We start from the raw sequence: 16,589 nt of genomic DNA, 5'->3' as shown, positions 1-16,589 counted from the left end.
GATAGGTGGATGGATGGACGGGTGGAGGATGAACAGGTGGATGGATGGATGGACAGGTGGACGGATGGGTGGGTGGATGGGTGTGGGATGGGTGCAGTGAGGGCTGTCCCACCCCACCCCGGTGCCCCGCTGCTGTGGGTGCCGTGCCCAGCCTCCACATTGCATGCGCTGTGCGTTCCAGTGCCACACACAGTGTGTACAATGCAGCTGCTGGACAGGCAGCTTCTCCCCAACCCCTGCTCTCCTCTGGGCCTTTCCCCGTGTCCGTGTCTCCCAGCAGCTGGAATCACGGCTCCAAGCCGGGAGGGAGGGAGGAGGTTGCAGAGCAACTGCTGGGAGAGGGTTTGTGGATAAAGCCCTGGGGGAATTTGGTCTCAGCTCCCTGGGGTTTAAAACCCTCTCTGAGGAACAATGCACGGGTTTAATCAACTCCTCTGTGTCATGTTTTCCTGATATTAAATGCTCTGGAAGGGCTTTTCCAACCTCAACGGTCCCACCATTCCATGACTTTTCACGTGGGAAGTTTAACTCGCCAGAGAAAGGGAAAGCTGGAACTCCAGGAATTACCTGAGAGCCCAAGTGGAGTTACACTGACAGAGAAACAAAACCTGAGGCAGGGGAAAGGGAGGCAGGGAATTGGTACCACTGGTATTCCTGATGTTAAATAGGGATAACAACACCCTCTGATGCCTCTGCTCCTGTTGGGTACAAATTCCCTCAGGGAAGGATGATTCCTGCTTAGATAAACAGGGGATTTTTGGACCTGAGCACCTCTGACAGTCTCACACCATCCCATTTATCTTCTCCAATCCCCTGGAGCTGAAATCCAGTGCGGTCCAGCTGCAGGGAATTACCACGGTGTGAAGGAAAAATGCCAGTGGGATCAGCTTGGGTTTCCCAGTTATTGGTCACGGCTCTCGGGCTTTCCTCCCAAAACAGCTGCTGGGGAATTTTTTCGTTGCCCAGAATGTCACTATTTATTTAATTTTCTCGGGTCCCTTTCTGCCATCGGGGTCTCCCTGGGAAGAAGGGAATGAGGACTTTTGATGGAGCTGAGCTCCCCTGTGCCAGCAAGGTTGTGGATTGAAAAGGCCCGACAGAAACCCTTGGATTTCACATCAAAGAGTAACCAAATATCCCAGTTTCCTCAGCAGTCTGGAAATAACACCTCGGAGGGTGATTTTTGCACCCCGTTCCCAGCTTGGAGATTTCCAGGCAGGAAGAATCCAACGCCGGTTATTGTTATGATATCCCAGTTTTTAGGGCAAAAATCACCTTTTCTGTACCTTTGTGGAATGTCATAATTATTTCTCCCCGACTCTGTGCCCTTCCCTGTGGTGTGGGCAGGATCCAGTGCAGGGAGATGGAGTTTTTCCACTGATTCCAGTGGCTCCTGGACTGGTTTGCCCCTTTCCAGCGCCCAAAAAACTATCCAAACAATACGTGTGTGTGAACATTATCATGCTAATCCAAACACAGGCAGCCCAAATGCCACCGGGAGGGGTCCTGTGTTCTCATTCCAGAGGAATTTAAATGGAGCAGCCTCAAACTCTTGGAAGCACATCCACGGTGGGTGTTGTGACAGGTGGGACTGGGGCTCTGCGGTTACTCTGATAAAATGATTATTCCCTGGCAGTGGTTGGGGGGGAATTAATGAGGGCAGCTCCTGCCTTGTGGGGCTGGTTTCCTTTGGCTGAGTTCTGAGCAGCAGAGGGTTGGTTTTTCTCGTGAAACATATGGCATTATTTTCCTCCTGCTTCCCTCTCTTCCCTCAGAATTCCCTCTGGGGAATCGATTCTTTAAGTCTCTGCTCTGTGCAGTTCAATGGCATTTTCTGAGAAGTAAATTTTACTTGAAGGTTTGGAAGAAGATGGGTTTGGTTTTTTTTTGTTTTGGTTTTTTTTTGTTTGTTTGGTTGGTTTTGGGTTTTTTTGGTTGGTTTTTTTGTTGTTGTTGTTGTTGTTGTTGTTTTTCAATTTAATTTAATTGATTTGGGGGTTTGTCCACTTGTTTTAAAAAAAGAGGTGACACCTGAAGCCCTCTGTGTCCCACAGCAGCCGAGGTAGGAAATGCCCCATCCACAGAACAGAATCCCAGAATGGTTTGGGTTGGAAGGGACCTTAAAAGATCATCTCATTCCAAGCCCCTGGACACCTTCCACTAGCCCAGGTTGCTCCAAGCCCTGTCAAATATCTATCTATTTATTTTCTTTTCCCCAAAACATTCCAGCTGTCCAGGTCTGGACTTTTCCTGAGAGATGGATTCCATATTTGAGGCTCATTTTTATACCTCCCATCCTTATCCTACGGCAGCACCAGCAGTTTCTGACCTCATCACCAACTGAAGGAGCTTCTCCCCATATCCCACTTGGGAAGGAGGAAAGCTGGGGAGACTCCTGCAGGCTGGCCTGAATCCCAGAAACCTCCAATCCTTCATAAACTCGATCCTGCACTACCTGGCTTGCTTGGAAACAGCTTCTTTTCCCTAAGAAATCCAGCTCTGGGATGGGGCTGGCGTGGTGAACACATGAACCTCGTCCCAGGCTGCAGCCAGGATGTGGCCAGGTGCATTTTAAACCTGGAATGTGGGAAGCAGGCCTGGGCCACACAGTTTAGAGCAACCACAGACCCCCCCCTGACCAGGTTTTTCCTGCTGGGAGCTCCTGTGTGGACCCACAGCCCATCACTCTTCATTATGTCCTCAGGGATCATCCAAGACACTTCCCGTGCTCCCTCCCACTCCACAGGCTCCGGGACAACTGTGGGCACTTGTTTTATTGTCCTGAGCCTCCCAGCACCTCATAACTCCTTGGAAGCTAAAAAACTAAGGCCAGAAGGGAACAGAAATCACATTTTTGTCTGAAATGTGGGTGCCCACAACCCCTCCTCCTGCACCCACATCCCGCCCCTTCCTCAGTCCTCATGGAAAAGATGCCCAAGTTGAAAGAAAGGGAAGGAAAAAAAAAAAAATTAAGCTTTCCCCACAAATTGCAGGTTTCCACCGGTGCTCCATGAAACCTCAGGGAGCTTTTTAAAGCAGCTGAGGTTGGAGGAAGGAAATCAGAGCTTTGGGAGCAGATGCTCAAAGCCTCAGGCAACTTTCTGCCCCTCCAGCCCGATGGGAATGCTGGGAAGAGATGGGGAGGACTCAGAGGGTCCTTAAATGCCAAATTTAGCCCTCCTGGAAGGATGGCAGGATGGGAGGGTGGGGAGGCACTGCCAGAGAAGCTGTGGCTGCCCCATCCCTGGAATTGTCCAAGGCTTGGATGGGGCTTGGAGCAACCTGGGCTAGTGGAAGGTGTCCCAGCCCATGGGAGTAAAAGGTCTTTAAGGTCCCTTCCAACCCAACCCACTCTGGGATTCCCTGACTCCATGTGCTGTCTCTCCAAGCCTGGGCTGATCCTTCCAGAGACCCTGGAGGTGCCAACAGTGGGAATCCCACACTTCAGAAGGGATAAAGCTTTCACAAGGAGGGAAAACCTGTCCTTGCAAGAGTCACTGGGGGGCTCTGACGCTCATCCTGTATTTATTTATAATATCCCTTCTCCTGTATTTATTTATATCCACGACCTGCTTCCAAAACTCCTTCCCAGAGGCTTCTCCCAGGGGAGCTGTGAGGAGCAGCCACGACTTACCCCAGCCAAATAATGTGAATCCCCAAAGATATTTCTTCTCTGAGAAAAATGCCATGAAGATGAGGCTGTGGAGATAGAGCCCTTCCACCAGGATCCAGTAGTAATTGGTTGCCAGGAAGTAGAGGAAGAAGGTAACAGCTACTTTACAGCCCACCTGCAACGAGCACAGAAGGACAGGAAGGTGTGTGAGGAACACGGGGTGGAATTCCTGTTCTGCACAAAGACAGAATGAACCAACACGGGGTGGGAAACAAGGTGGAGAAAGGAAAGAGTCAGTCAGGCAGTTCTGGTGGCTTTTATAAGGGGGAAAAATCATCACAAGAACAGAAGAGGTGACCAACTGAGAAAGCAGCCCAGCCAAACTTCGTTTTTCCAGTAGCAGGAGAGTTGGGAGTTGTGGGGAACCTGTGGAGAGATGATGGCCTGATCCTCCTCTCTGCCAACCTACTGATGAAGGATTCACACAACTTGTAGGTCAGCTGTGTTTCCTCTTTTCCCTGTGTCCCTTGTCCACCCCAGAGCACAAAGGGCTGAGGCTTAGTTGGCTCGATCTGGGTGACCCAGCGCGAGTCCCATCTCTTGGAGCTACAACCCTTTCCTCAGCTCATGGAGGGATCTTATGGATCAAGTCACCCCATCCTGCCACGGATGTCCAAGCCAGGATCCTCCAGGGCTGCCTGTCTGCCCTCAGCAGCTGAGTGGCTGCTCTGGGCTCTGGAACCTGGGCCTCCAGGAGCAAACAGGACCTGGAGGTTCTCACCCACCATCCCAAGGTGCTTCTGAACAGAGCTGAGCTGCCAGGGGGGAAGATCTGCTGGAGACCTCCAGGACACACAGATGTGGAATGAGCTGAGCTCTCACCCCACACAGGGCTGAAATTCTTTGCATTCTAAAGGAAAACCCCGACTGTGACCCGAAAGTCCTTGAGGCAGAGAGGGCAAAGCCACCCGTCCTCCAAATGTCTCAGCTCTGGCAGAGAAAGGCTGGACAATGTTGATGCCACGTAGGGTTAAATGGCACAAAGGGGCATGTAAAGCCATCTCTTGCCAATGTGGACCTTCATGGAGTCTGGGAAGTTGGATTTCACGGGAAGCCTGTGACTTCCAAACACGTCCCGTGGCAGCATCACATCTCCAGGACATCCCTTCCTTTGAGAGGAGCACAAGTGACTGGCAGGAAATGTCAATAATATGCACCTTGTAAATAAAAAAGGGATTTTTTTTATCCTGGCACGGCTCTTATGCTAATCCTCTCTCAATCAAAATGAATATGCACATATTGTATCCATATATCCATATATTTGTCTGGCAGTAAGATATGGACACATTTTCTTTTACAGAGTGAGTTAAAATAGAAGACCAATTAAAAATCCCCTTCTAGGTGGGATTAATAATAATTTTTACGTATTTTTATGTTTTATATCTAGTAAATTTTGTATTCTATATTTCTATTTTATATTTATAAAAATACACCATGTACCCCCCCACAGGGAGCATCAGGCAATAATTGCAAAGCTCCCACTTCCCTTGGAAACAAGAGAAATACATTAATTGCTGCCTTCATCACTTATTTTCCTTTCAATCCAGAAGAATGGGAGATGCCATTAAAATGCTAATATTCAAAGAATGCCATTTATTATCCCAATTATTCCTCTGAATGAGTCCAGCCCAAGGAGAAACAGAAGACAATGCAGTGAAACGTTTGGGGTTCTTCCCAAAAAGTGAGTGTTTTGAAGTGTGCTGAGTTCTCAGCCAGTTAATGAGATGGATCTTGGAATGGGAAGGAAACACAAGCCCAGATTTCCATTTGGGATGACTTGGATGCACAGTGGGACACTCCACAGGCACTGATTGGATTCAGGGTGTTGCTGGTGGGTCCCTGGTGGGGGCAGGAGCTGTGAAAGACTTGAGAAGCCACATAAATGTGAGGGCAGGAAGTTTATCCCAGAATCATTGAGGCTGGAAAAGCCCTCCCAGATCACCAAGTCCCCCCTGTGCCCGATGCCCACCTTGTCCCCCAGCCCAGAGCACTGAGTACTCTTGGAGGTCTTTTCCAACCTCGATGATCCTTTGGTTCCAAGGTCCCTCTCTTTTGCAGAAGAGCCCCACCCTTTCTTATGCCAGCACATAATCCCTCCTTTTTCCCACCTAAAATGCCTTTTTTTCATATGGGAGTGATAAAAATTGTGCATTCCCCATCCCTGGAAGCGTCCAAGGCCAGGTTGGAGCAGCCTGGTCTAGTGGAAGGTGTCTCTGCCCATGGCAGGGGGTGGGACTGGATGATCCCTAAAATCTTTTCCAACCCAAAGCATTCCATGATTCCGTGGTAAATCCCAACAGGAACAACCAGTTGTGGTTTGCTCCAAAATTAAAGCGAGGTGAGGTGTCCTCTGGTGACCTTCTTCTTCAGGAGAAGGAGTTGGGGCTGAGACCCTCCCACGACACAGTGGCTTTGCTACATCTGGGCTGTCACTTTTGGGGGCACAGATGTCCCAGCCAAGTGATGCCTCCATGGGGCATCCAGAGAGGAGCTCCCAGTGGAAAACCAGCCAGTTGTGGTGGGAGAAGAACACGGCGGAACACGAGCACTGGTGGGAGAGTCAGGAATGTTCCCAGAGCCAGAAAACTCAGGGGACATCAGGGGAGTGTTGAAAACGGGAGTTGTGGATGGGAATCAAAACATCAGCCATGAGAAACAGCTCTTCCTTAGCTCAGGGGTTGGGAAATCCCTCTGGATTGAGAGGGAGCGGGAAGGGATGGGGCAAAGGCTGTGGAAGGGGAAGGAGGTGGAAAATCCCCCCGAAAAAAAGCAAAGCGCTGACCAGACAGGACAGAGCCACGAAGACCAGAGAGCCACCTGCTCCGGGGGTACTCACAAACTGCGACTTGTCCGCTGGAGGTGCCTCAGTGATGGATTTCAAGTCCTCCTCCGAGATCCTCTCCATCTCCTCCAGGGCCGAGCCCGAGTAGAGCACGGCGTCCTTCACGAAGATGCTCACGGCCCTCAGCATGAAGGACACGAACAGGTGCATGTGGATGTAGTTCCTAGTGCAGTGCAAACGCCTGCAGGGGACACAGAGAAGGGTTGGGGGAAGTTTAGCCTGGCTGGGAGACGTTCTTGGGGTCATCTCTGCCTCCAAAGAGCCCCCCCGGCTCCTCTCGGCGCCGCGGTGCCGCTGTGGCCACCCCACGCTCACCGCTCCCCCACGGACATTAACTCCTGCTCCAGGGGGCTCCTGGAATCGTGGAATCATGGAACAGGTTGGGTTGGAAGGAATCTTAAAGGTGATCTCGTTCCACCACCATGCCATGGGCAGGGACACCTCCCACTAGCCCAGGTTGCTCCAGCTTGGCCTTGGACACTTCCAGGGATCCAGGGGCAGCCACAGCTTCCCTGGGAAATCCATTCCAGGGCCTCCCCACCCTCACAGGGAAGAATTCCTTCCTAAAATCTACTCTAAACCAACCCTTTTTCAGTTGGGAGCCATTCCCCCTTTCCCATCCCTCGATGCCCTTGGACCCCAAGGACGTCAGAACTTGTGGCCACTTGAAAACCTCGCCAAGGTTCCTGTGAAGTGCTGATTTTTGTGCCCACGCCAAATTTGGCAGCAACTACAGGAGTAACTGAAGTGTTGGGGTGTTTTCCCTGTTTTCCCTGTTAAAAACATTCTCCTTTGCTTGCTCATGTTGAGCAGGTTTTGGGCTCCACCCCAGCAACGGCAGCAAGGACCCCACAAATGCTGGTTGTAAAGCGCTTTAAGATCCTTTTTGGGGGAAAAGCTGGATGGGGAGAGGTCAGTGGGTTGGACCCACAGGTGAGAGGTGCATTTGGGAACCAGAGATCGTGGGTTTGGGGAGAGGAAGGAATTAGTTGACCTCTTGGGGTCCCCTCTGTCCTCTAGAGCTCTGTTGCCTGGCTGGCCACGCATGGATTTATGGATGGATTAACATCCTCTTAAATCCCCAGCTCCAATGACGGAAATAAAAATTAAAAGCTGCAGTTTTGTCTCCTTTGGAGGATATTATGACAGTAATAACAGTTGTTGTCTGGGCTATTATAATCTAAGTTACACCAAGTGGAACTGATGAGGTAGAAATGAAGATGGGCTTTGTTCCCTGCATTTGAAATGGAGCCAGTGAATCTCTGGATTATGTGTTATCTGGGATAAAACCTGGCTTGATCCCTGCTGCTGCTTTGATCCTTGGGATAAAGATGTTCTAGCACAGTTGTCTGTGTTGTCTGGGCTGTAAATGAAGTGCTCTGAGAACATGAACAAAGAGGGAAACTAGGAATACTCTTGAACTCCTGAAACTGGGAATGCTCTTAGATACATGGACATGGGATATTTTAACAACCTTGCCAATGTCCAGCGGGCAAGGAGACGGAGGGAGAAGGTTGGGAGAGCAGGAATGTGGTGGCAGGGATGGGGTCTGGCACTGCCTCCAGGAGGGGTCTGCAGTCCCCTTGGCCCTGTGTGTCCCAAATTTGGGCTCTGCTGTCCAAGCACATCCCCCTGAGCCCCCTTGGCTCCCTGCAGAGGGGCCTGAGCCCTTTCAGAGCCCAAAGCCCCCCATTTTATTCCCAGTGGTTCCTGTTTGGGGTCTGGCTCCAGCTCCACGTGCAGACACCACGTGGTGTGTCCAGCACAGGCAGAATTTCCCCCCTCAGCTCTTGTCTGGCTCCTGCTGTTTTCCAGGAGAAGATGTGACCAGACCCTGAAGGGAAGCAGATCTGGGGCTGGGGGGTTGGGAGTCAGCCCCCTGCTCTATTCCCAGCTCTCCAGGTGTGGCTTCCCAAAGGACAAAATCCTAGAAGTGGTGACACCTTTCATCCCTCCCATCCCACGCTCTCCGTGCCAGCGAGAATCACAGAATCCTACAGTGCTTTGGGTTGGAAGGGACCTTAAGGATCACCCAGTGCCACCCCCTGCCATGGGCAGGGACACCTTCCACTAGCCCAGGTTGCTCCAACCTGGCCTTGGACACTTCCAGGGATGGGAGATGCAACAGGAGCTCTGAGGAATGGATGCTGTGGGTTCAAAGGGGTATTTAGGGGTCTCCATCCCTTGGCAGAGGGTGGTGGAAAGACAGGGGAGAGCACCAGAGTCAGGAGGGTGAAGGGGGATTTTTGGATCCCTGGGAACAGCAGCAGGGGGAGGTTGGAGGAATCAGCTTGGGATGGTTGGGGTTCCCTTCAGCTGCTCTATCCTTCATGGATGTTTGGGGTTGGAGTGGAACTTCCCTGGGGAAACTGTAACTACCTCAAAAAATTACCATCTAAATCCCAGCCGGGTGGGGAACAGGGGCAGAAAACCCCAGAGGGTTTTCCAAGGGGGACCAACCTCTTCCTGGAGATTCCCCTCTTCCCCCTTTGCTACAGAGGGTCTGGAAAACTCCTCCACAGGGAAGAGGAAGAAGTTCAAACACCCCACCCACCATCCCCCAGGAAGTTTGACCTGAGGCGACGCTAACACAGCCCAAATCCCGGACGGAACCGCTCCTGGAATTGCCACCCCAACCTGATCCTGGGGGAGAGCCCGAGGCTTTTTCCCTTAAGGTAAAACCAGAGCCGCCTACCTGAAGTATCCCAGGATAAGGACAGCAACTGTGAGGGATCCCAGAGAGATGGAGTATCCAACAGTATAAATCAAATAGAGGCGATCAAAGACCTCCTGCAGCAGAAACGATGGAAAAAATAGCGTCACATTGGGAACGCGGCCTCCTGACGGGGGGACACGGGGACTCGGACACCCCCGGGGCTGGGAATCCTTGGGAATCACAGCCTTTGGGCACCCTGGGAAGGGCTGGTTGTGTTTCCTGACGGGATTTCCTGACGGGGTTTCCTGGGAGGGCAGGAATTTTGCGGGGAATAGGGGTGTGGGGGGGTTAATCCCTCGCCTGGGAGTTCTGCAGCGTTTTCAACCCGAAGGAACCCAAAGCGCTTTACAAACTCTCAGCCCCGTCCAGAGATTGCTTGGATCTCCACAAGGACAAACCTTTGGCTTGGACAGAACGCCCACGAACCCGGGATTCGGGCTGGAATTGTACAATTTAGCCATTGCTGACTGATGCTGGTCCAGCCCACCCCAGAAAACACGGGCAGGATAAACTTTGGCTCTGGGATACGAGGGGAAAAACAAAAAAAATCACCTGCATTTATTTTTCCCCTTTTTCAAATCCAAAGCTGCCTCTGCCTGTGGTTATCCAACCCAGACACAACCTGAGCTTGCCAAGGGCCCGTTGGAAAAGGTCCTGTCACAGGAGAGCTTGTAGGAATTAATCCTCTGAGAGGTTTTAGTTCTCTTGGCTCTCTGTATTTTAAAGCTGGGCTTAGAAACCCTGAGGTTTCCATTAAATAACAAGATGTTTTCCTTCATCCTGTGCTGGGACATGCAGCTGAACTCAGGGATTCCTGGATATCCACCTGGAAAGGGTTAAAATTCCTGCCACCAGCCCAGTTTGTGCTGCCTTGAACTGCCTGAAATTAGAAATAAACCCCAAAGAAACCAACCAATTCAGCATCTTTCTCCCTCCTGCGCTGCCTCCCGCCTTTCCCTCACCCCACCCACCGGGATGCAGGAACACTGGGCTCGGAATGACGGCCCTGGTTGGGATTGGAGGCTTGAAATGCTGGCCTGGAATGGGAAACCTCAGCCCTATGACATCAGAATCCCCAGATATGGGAATGTTTCTCTGTGGTTTCCATTGGCGGAGTGGAGTGTTTGCCAATATTAATTTAGTGTGTGTGTCTGGGCGTATTTATATATATATTTTTATATATATATATATATATATATCTGTACATATGTCTGTGCAGGCAGCAGGCACTGAAAAGCCAGTGGGAGTAGATTTGAAAGCTTTGGGGGAAAAAGTGCAATTTTCCTGCTGCCAAGCTGGAATCCTCTTTGAGCTGGGAAACATTTGCCTCCGGAGGGAAAATATTATTATTATTATTATTATTATTATTATCATTAATATTAATATTAATATAATAATAATAATAATAATAATTCTGCTCCAAGTTTAGGATTTCTGGGAATCCAGCATTTGTGAGGGATTCCTGTGCCCAGCTGGATAAAAGGGTCCCTGAGCCCCACTGAGAAATTTAACTGGGAAGATCCACGTTCCTGCCGGACAACGACGGTGTTGTAGCAGGAATGGCCCTGGGAAGAGCCTCCTGATTGGCTGGCAGGACGTTTTGGGAGGCTGTGGTTAATTCCTCTGATTAACCACAGGGCCTCTCTTTGGAAGGACGAGGAGTGAGAAGTGCCAGGACACACAAATCCACGGCTCCCAGCACGCTGGTGTTCAATCCTGCCGATGGAGGAGGCACAGATCCTACTCTGGGAAAGGGGATTCTCTGGATGGGCTGCTTAGATCCTCAGGGAAAAGCCTCAGGAGCAAAAGATCGAGGTTCTCCAACAGGCTCTGTTCCCAGGAGTTTGTCTCAGGAATCACCATTTTGCCCTGGGTTTACCCAGAGGGAAAAAGTGATATTTAGGGATCTCCATCCCTTGGCAGGGGTGGGGGAGAGGGAGGGGAGCCAGTCAGAGTTTGGAGGGTGAAGGGGGATTTTTTGCTGCCTGGGAAGAGCAGCAGTGTGGGGAGGTTGGAGGATGGGTGGCTGGGCTTCCCTTCAGCTGCTCTGGAGGGGGAAAAATCCCTCCAGGCAATTCCAGGTCCCGCTCATCCAGCACCAGGGAGGTCCCAGCTGGGTGGGAACCACGATGCTGAGTCAGGGAAGGTCCTCCAGGTGACAAAATATTGAGTCATCTGCCAGCTGCAACAACCACCTCCATGGGCTGAGATCCCTCTGAGAGGGACACGAGTGGAAATCATTCCCAGAAGACCACAAAGGTCGGGATGGCCAAGCCATGGACACAACCTGGACTTCCACAGTCTCCAGTTCAGTACTTCTGAGACCAGGAGGAGCTCTGATGGCTCCTAGAAATCCACCCTGAGGACACCCAGACCATCATTGGTCACCCACTGACCTGTTGGAAGGGGCAAAAATCTGGCCTTGCCACACCTTTAGACCCTGGTTTAAGAAGTGTGATGTTTTAACCAGTGTAATTTAATTTAATTATCATTTATTTTAAGTGTTCAAGGCTGGGAGCAACCTGGGCTAGTGGAAGGTGTCCCTGCCCGTGGCAGGGGGTTGGAATGAGATGAGCTTTAAGGTCTTTTCCAACCCAAATCAACCCAGGAATCCACGATCCTATGAATTTGATTCCTTCACTCTTTCACCTGCGGACACAAGTGCTCTGGAAAATAGGAAAAGCTGAAAATAAACTAATGGAAAACCAGAAGGACAAAACTTCAACGTCTGGGATTCCAGGGGTTGGGATTGTCAGTAAAGTATTATAAACCCCATAACAGAGCACCAAGATTAGGGAACATCAGCTTCAGAGGTGAGGGCCTTGAACATCCCCCTTTGCCCACTCCATCCATTCATGGAATGATAGAATTGAGGTTGGAAAAGCCCTCTGAGTCCAACCATTGACTGCCAAGGCCTCCACTGGCCCATGTCTCCAAGTGCTACATCCCCACGGCTTTTAAATCCCTCCAGGAATGGGGACTCCAGCCTGTGCCAGGGCTGGACAGCCCTTTTCAGGAAGAAATTTTCCCAATATCCCACCTGAACCTCTTGAGGTCATTTCCTCTCCTCCTGTCCCTCATTCCCTGGGAGCAGAGCCCGACCCCAGTTGTCCCTCCACGTGTCTCAGGTCATTTTAGTCCCCCAAGTGTCCTGCTTGGCTTCCAGCTGCCTTTGCAGAAGGGAGGAGTTTCCTGAAGGTCCCAGGAATTGTATCTGCAATTCCCATGCAGTTGTCTCCCAAACCTGAGGACATCTCATCTAATTCCAGGCCTAACCCTCATCTCTGTTCCAGCATCTGGATGAAACGTTCAGGGTTTTGGTGTCCACGTGTCCTGGTCCCTCCCAGTGTCCCAGGGAGGGACTGAGACAGGAGATTCCTACAAGACTGATGGCAAATCCTATTCCAAGTGTTATTGTGGATACCCTGGGCCTGACTTTATCCTTCCCTCCTTTTTATTTGTGAGACAACAGCAAAATTCTGCACCATTTGTTTCATGAAGCTGAACTGGATCCAGTGATCCTTTGAGGAACTGGCAGGCTCTGCTGGAGAGTGGGATTAGTGGGATAGGAGGATGGAATCACAAGGAAGGGCTTTCCAGATGAAGTATCTCCAAAGTTTCTCCAAGCTGCTGACTCAGACGTTGTTAATGACACGTTTGGAATCAGCAGGGGAAGTGTTTCACTGCTTGCAGTGATAAGCAAAGCCAGAAATCCTCCGGGTTTGCTTTTCTTGCCTTTTGTTGTTTTTTTTTTTTAACAGCAAAGTTGTGACTAAATAAAAAGCTTAATGGGATGTGCACAAAAGGCACAAACCAGCCACTGATTTCCAAAGCCTCGGGGAAAAAACACTGAGGGTCAAACAGGAATTTTGGCTGCAGGATTCTGTTCCTTTCATCCCTAGAAGTGCCGGGCACTTAAATCCTCCCAGTCTGGATAAAGAGCGGGATCAGCTCTGAGATAAGACACCCCAGTTTAGACTCAGACACCCCAATTTAGACCAAGACACCCCAACTTAGATGTGTAAACATGCACATCTTTGTGATCTTTATGGCCCCTTCCAACCTAAAGCATTCCAGGATTCCCTGATTCTATTCCCAGTCCTGCTCTGTGGGCACAAAACGAGCAGGGACACCACAGGGTGGCTGCAGCAGCGAAGAAAACCTCTCCAGGAGGCTTTTTTTTGCTCTGCCCCTCTGTCCTGGTGCAAAGGGCTGCCCCTTTGCTGGCATTTCCCGGGATAATTCTGCAAACAGGGCTCGGGGGCCTCACAAAAAGCTGTTTGCTTTTCAAAGGAGCCCCGGAGAGCCCCGGAGAGCCCCGGGAACACAGCGGATTGTTGGTGGGACAATGGAGTTTAGATAAAGCAGCCCTGCCCCACGCTGGGCCATCCCCATTGTGTTGGGGGTGGGATGGAGCCTCCGGGCCTCTCTGGTTTCCCTGGAAGCAGCAAACCCACCAGGCTCTAACCGAGCAGTAGCACATGAAGACAGGATTGGTGGGGCTGAGGTTACATCTCACGATGGTCCCTCTTGCTGGTGGTTTCCGAGCCGAGCCAACCTCCCAAGTTGCTGGCTCGGATCCCCCCTTCTCCCTGATTTCCGTGGATGTGGATGGCGTTTACCCTCGAGCTCATCCCTGAAAACGGGGTGAGCTTTAAAAATAGATGAGTTTGGCAGCGGTGCTGCTGTGGGGGGAGATGGGAACAAAGGAGATTTCTGCTTTTTGACCAAAATACGCCGCTGACTCCTGGCAGTGTCCCAAAAGGTGACCAGGGGAATGGTCACCCTGGAGATGCTGTTTGGGCTGGATGTGTGGAAGGGGAGGGGGCCAGAGTCAAAGTGCTGCTACGGTTTTTGGAGGGAAATGGCCTCAAAAGCTGCCAGAGGTTCATCACTTCTCATCTGGGCCACGTTTTATCTGAAGGTTGAGGAGCTCCAAGAACACGGGTCACCCTCACTCCTGTTTTTAAGGGAATCTAGGAAAGAAAGAAAGGAGAACAGCCAACCTGGGCCAGGCCAAAGGTCTTTTTAACTCTGATCCCTGACTCCTGCACGTCCAGGAAGAGATGATTAGGGAAGAGTGTGAGAACAGAATAAATATGGAATAAATATGATGCTGGAGTAAATCCAGAGGAGGTCATGGAGATGCTCCCAGGGCTGGAGCCCCTCTGCTCTGGAGCCAGGCTGGGAGAGCTGGGGGGGTTCCCCTGGAGAAGAGAAGGCTCCAGGGAGAGCTGAGAGCCCCTTGCAGGGATTAAAGGGGCTCCAGGAGAGCTGGAGAGGGACTGGGGACAAGGGATGGAGGGACAGGACACAGCAAATGGCTTCCCACTGCCAGAGGGCAGGGATAGATGGGATTTTGGGAAGGAATTGTTGGCTGGGAGGGTGGGGAGGGACTGGAATGGATTTCTCAGAGCAGCTGTGGCTGTTCCTGGATCCCTGAAAGTGTCCAAGGCCAGGTTGGATGGGGCTTGGAGCAACCTGGGCTGGTGGGAGGTGTCCCTGCCCATGGCAGGGGGTGGCACTGGATGATCCTTAAGCTCCTTTCCAACTCCAGCCATCCTGGCTCTCTGTGATGCAGATCCCCCTCTGTGCCCACCCTGCAGTGCTTATGGAGCAGTCCTGGATACCCTCTCCCAAAGTTCAGCAGAGCTTCAGCCCCCTGGAACAGACAGCAGAGGGACAAACAGCTGCAGTTTAACCCCAGTGCCTCCGAGAGGGAACCCCAGGCAACCCATCCCCTTCCTTCCCTGCTCCTCCTGCTCCTCCTCAAACACCAGATGGAAAACAAGCCAAACAGAGCTCCCAGCTCAGGGGCTGGGCTGGGAAGCCACAGATCCCTCAGCTTATCAGTTCAGAGGCACCTCCTGAAGGTCCAGGGTGCAGCTGGGGCAGGGACTGACTGCCCAGGCACCTCTCCTGGGGAAGCAGGGGGAGAAGGAGGTTTCCCACCACCTCTGCTGCGCTGGGGGAGGGTTATTTTAAAAGCAGAATGTGAGGGAACACACAGGGGGTGGTGCAGAGGTGGCTTTGTGCTCAAAGGCACGAAGGAAACTGTCTTGTCTTCCCACGAGGAGCTGCTGAGACACCTTTCCACAGAACTTCATCCTGTCCTTTGCTAAACAGCTGGCTCAGGCTGTGTCCAGGAGGTCACAGAATCCCAGGATGGTTTGGGTTGGGAGGGACCTCAAAGATCATCCTGTCCCACCCCCTGCCACGGGCAGGGACACCTTCCACTGTCCCAGGTTGCTCCACGCCCCGTCCAACCTGGTGTTGGACACCTCCAGCCTGTTGTTGGACACCTCCAGCCTGTTGATCCCTCCACATTTGATCCTGTCTGGAAGGGATTTGAGGAGACACTTCCCTGGCTCACTCCAGGCTAAGAGGGGACACCAATCTCCAGGGCTGTCAACCCAGAGTCCTCCAGCAGAGCTGGTTTTCCCTCGGGACACAGCCCAGGAGCAATTGTTCCCTGGGCTGTCAATCCTTGGGCTCTGATGGCTTTAACATTCCAGAGGGTGGTTCCTCTGCTGGAACCATCCCCTGCAGGACACAAACCTGCTCTGGGTCCCTCTGTTTGCTGCTCTGCTCAGTCTGCCAGTCCTCCCACAGTGGCTAAAAGGAGAAAACTCCCCACCCAAACAAACATCTGGGGGTGTTTATTCAGGGGTGTATCCGTACCTCTATCTATAGTTACAGCCCTATTTCTAGGGAGAGCAGCAAATCTATATATTTATAGTCACAGACAGATTTTTTTCCCCCTGATTCCCTCTAAGTGCACATTTCCCCTGGTTGCATCTGCTCTGGTGCTGCTGTGCTTGGAGCCAGCCCATGATCTGCTTTCCAAACGTTGGTTAAATGCAGCTGTTCCCGGTGACGCAAAGATGTTGCTCCCCAGGGAGGGAAATAATAATAGAAAACAAATTCTCTCCCTCAAGATGACGGGTCTGCCTCACCAAAATTCCCCAATCCTGACATCTCCTGACATATTTACTTCAAGGAAAGAAAAAAAAAAAGAAATATCAAAGGGAGGTTTATTAATACCAGCGCTCTGGGTGTGAGAGATGAGAGGCTTTCCGTGATCTCCATGAGGAAAATCATCACCCAACTGGGCAAAAAAGGTCATTATTTTCTTTCTCTTTTGTTTGCAGGGTGTTTTTCAGACCAGAGGGCCCGGGAGACCTGCAGTGGCTGCATATTTGTTGTGTCACTTGTCACTAAAGTTCAGCCACCTCGCTGATAACACCCTCTGTGACAACACACAGAGGGGAGGGCAGGGCTGCTCTCAGGGACACCTTGCAAACACAAGGTTAATAATAATAATAATAATAATAATAATAATAATAATAATAATAATA

At 51.2% G+C, this 16,589-nt stretch overlaps 1 protein-coding gene across 1 annotated transcript in view; it reads right to left on the bottom strand.

Moving 5' to 3' along the window:
• PTH1R (parathyroid hormone 1 receptor) overlaps positions 1 to 16,589 on the bottom strand; it is a 38,264-nt gene that overhangs the window by 14,036 nt on the left and 7,639 nt on the right. The window contains exons 4-6 of the mRNA XM_027704873.1: positions 9,211 to 9,305; positions 6,510 to 6,696; positions 3,635 to 3,788 (exon numbers count right to left, since the gene is read on the bottom strand). Coding sequence (XP_027560674.1) covers positions 3,635 to 3,788; positions 6,510 to 6,696; positions 9,211 to 9,305 — 436 coding nt within the window. The remainder of the gene's footprint in view (positions 1 to 3,634; positions 3,789 to 6,509; positions 6,697 to 9,210; positions 9,306 to 16,589) is intronic.

Source organism: Neopelma chrysocephalum, unplaced genomic scaffold, assembly GCF_003984885.1.
Source record: "Neopelma chrysocephalum unplaced genomic scaffold, ASM398488v2 Primary Assembly neopelma1_295, whole genome shotgun sequence".
In the NCBI taxonomy this organism is placed as follows: domain Eukaryota; kingdom Metazoa; phylum Chordata; class Aves; order Passeriformes; family Pipridae; genus Neopelma; species Neopelma chrysocephalum.
The sequence above is the reverse complement of the archived record's forward strand: the minus strand, read 5'-3'. Positions and strand labels throughout refer to the sequence as shown.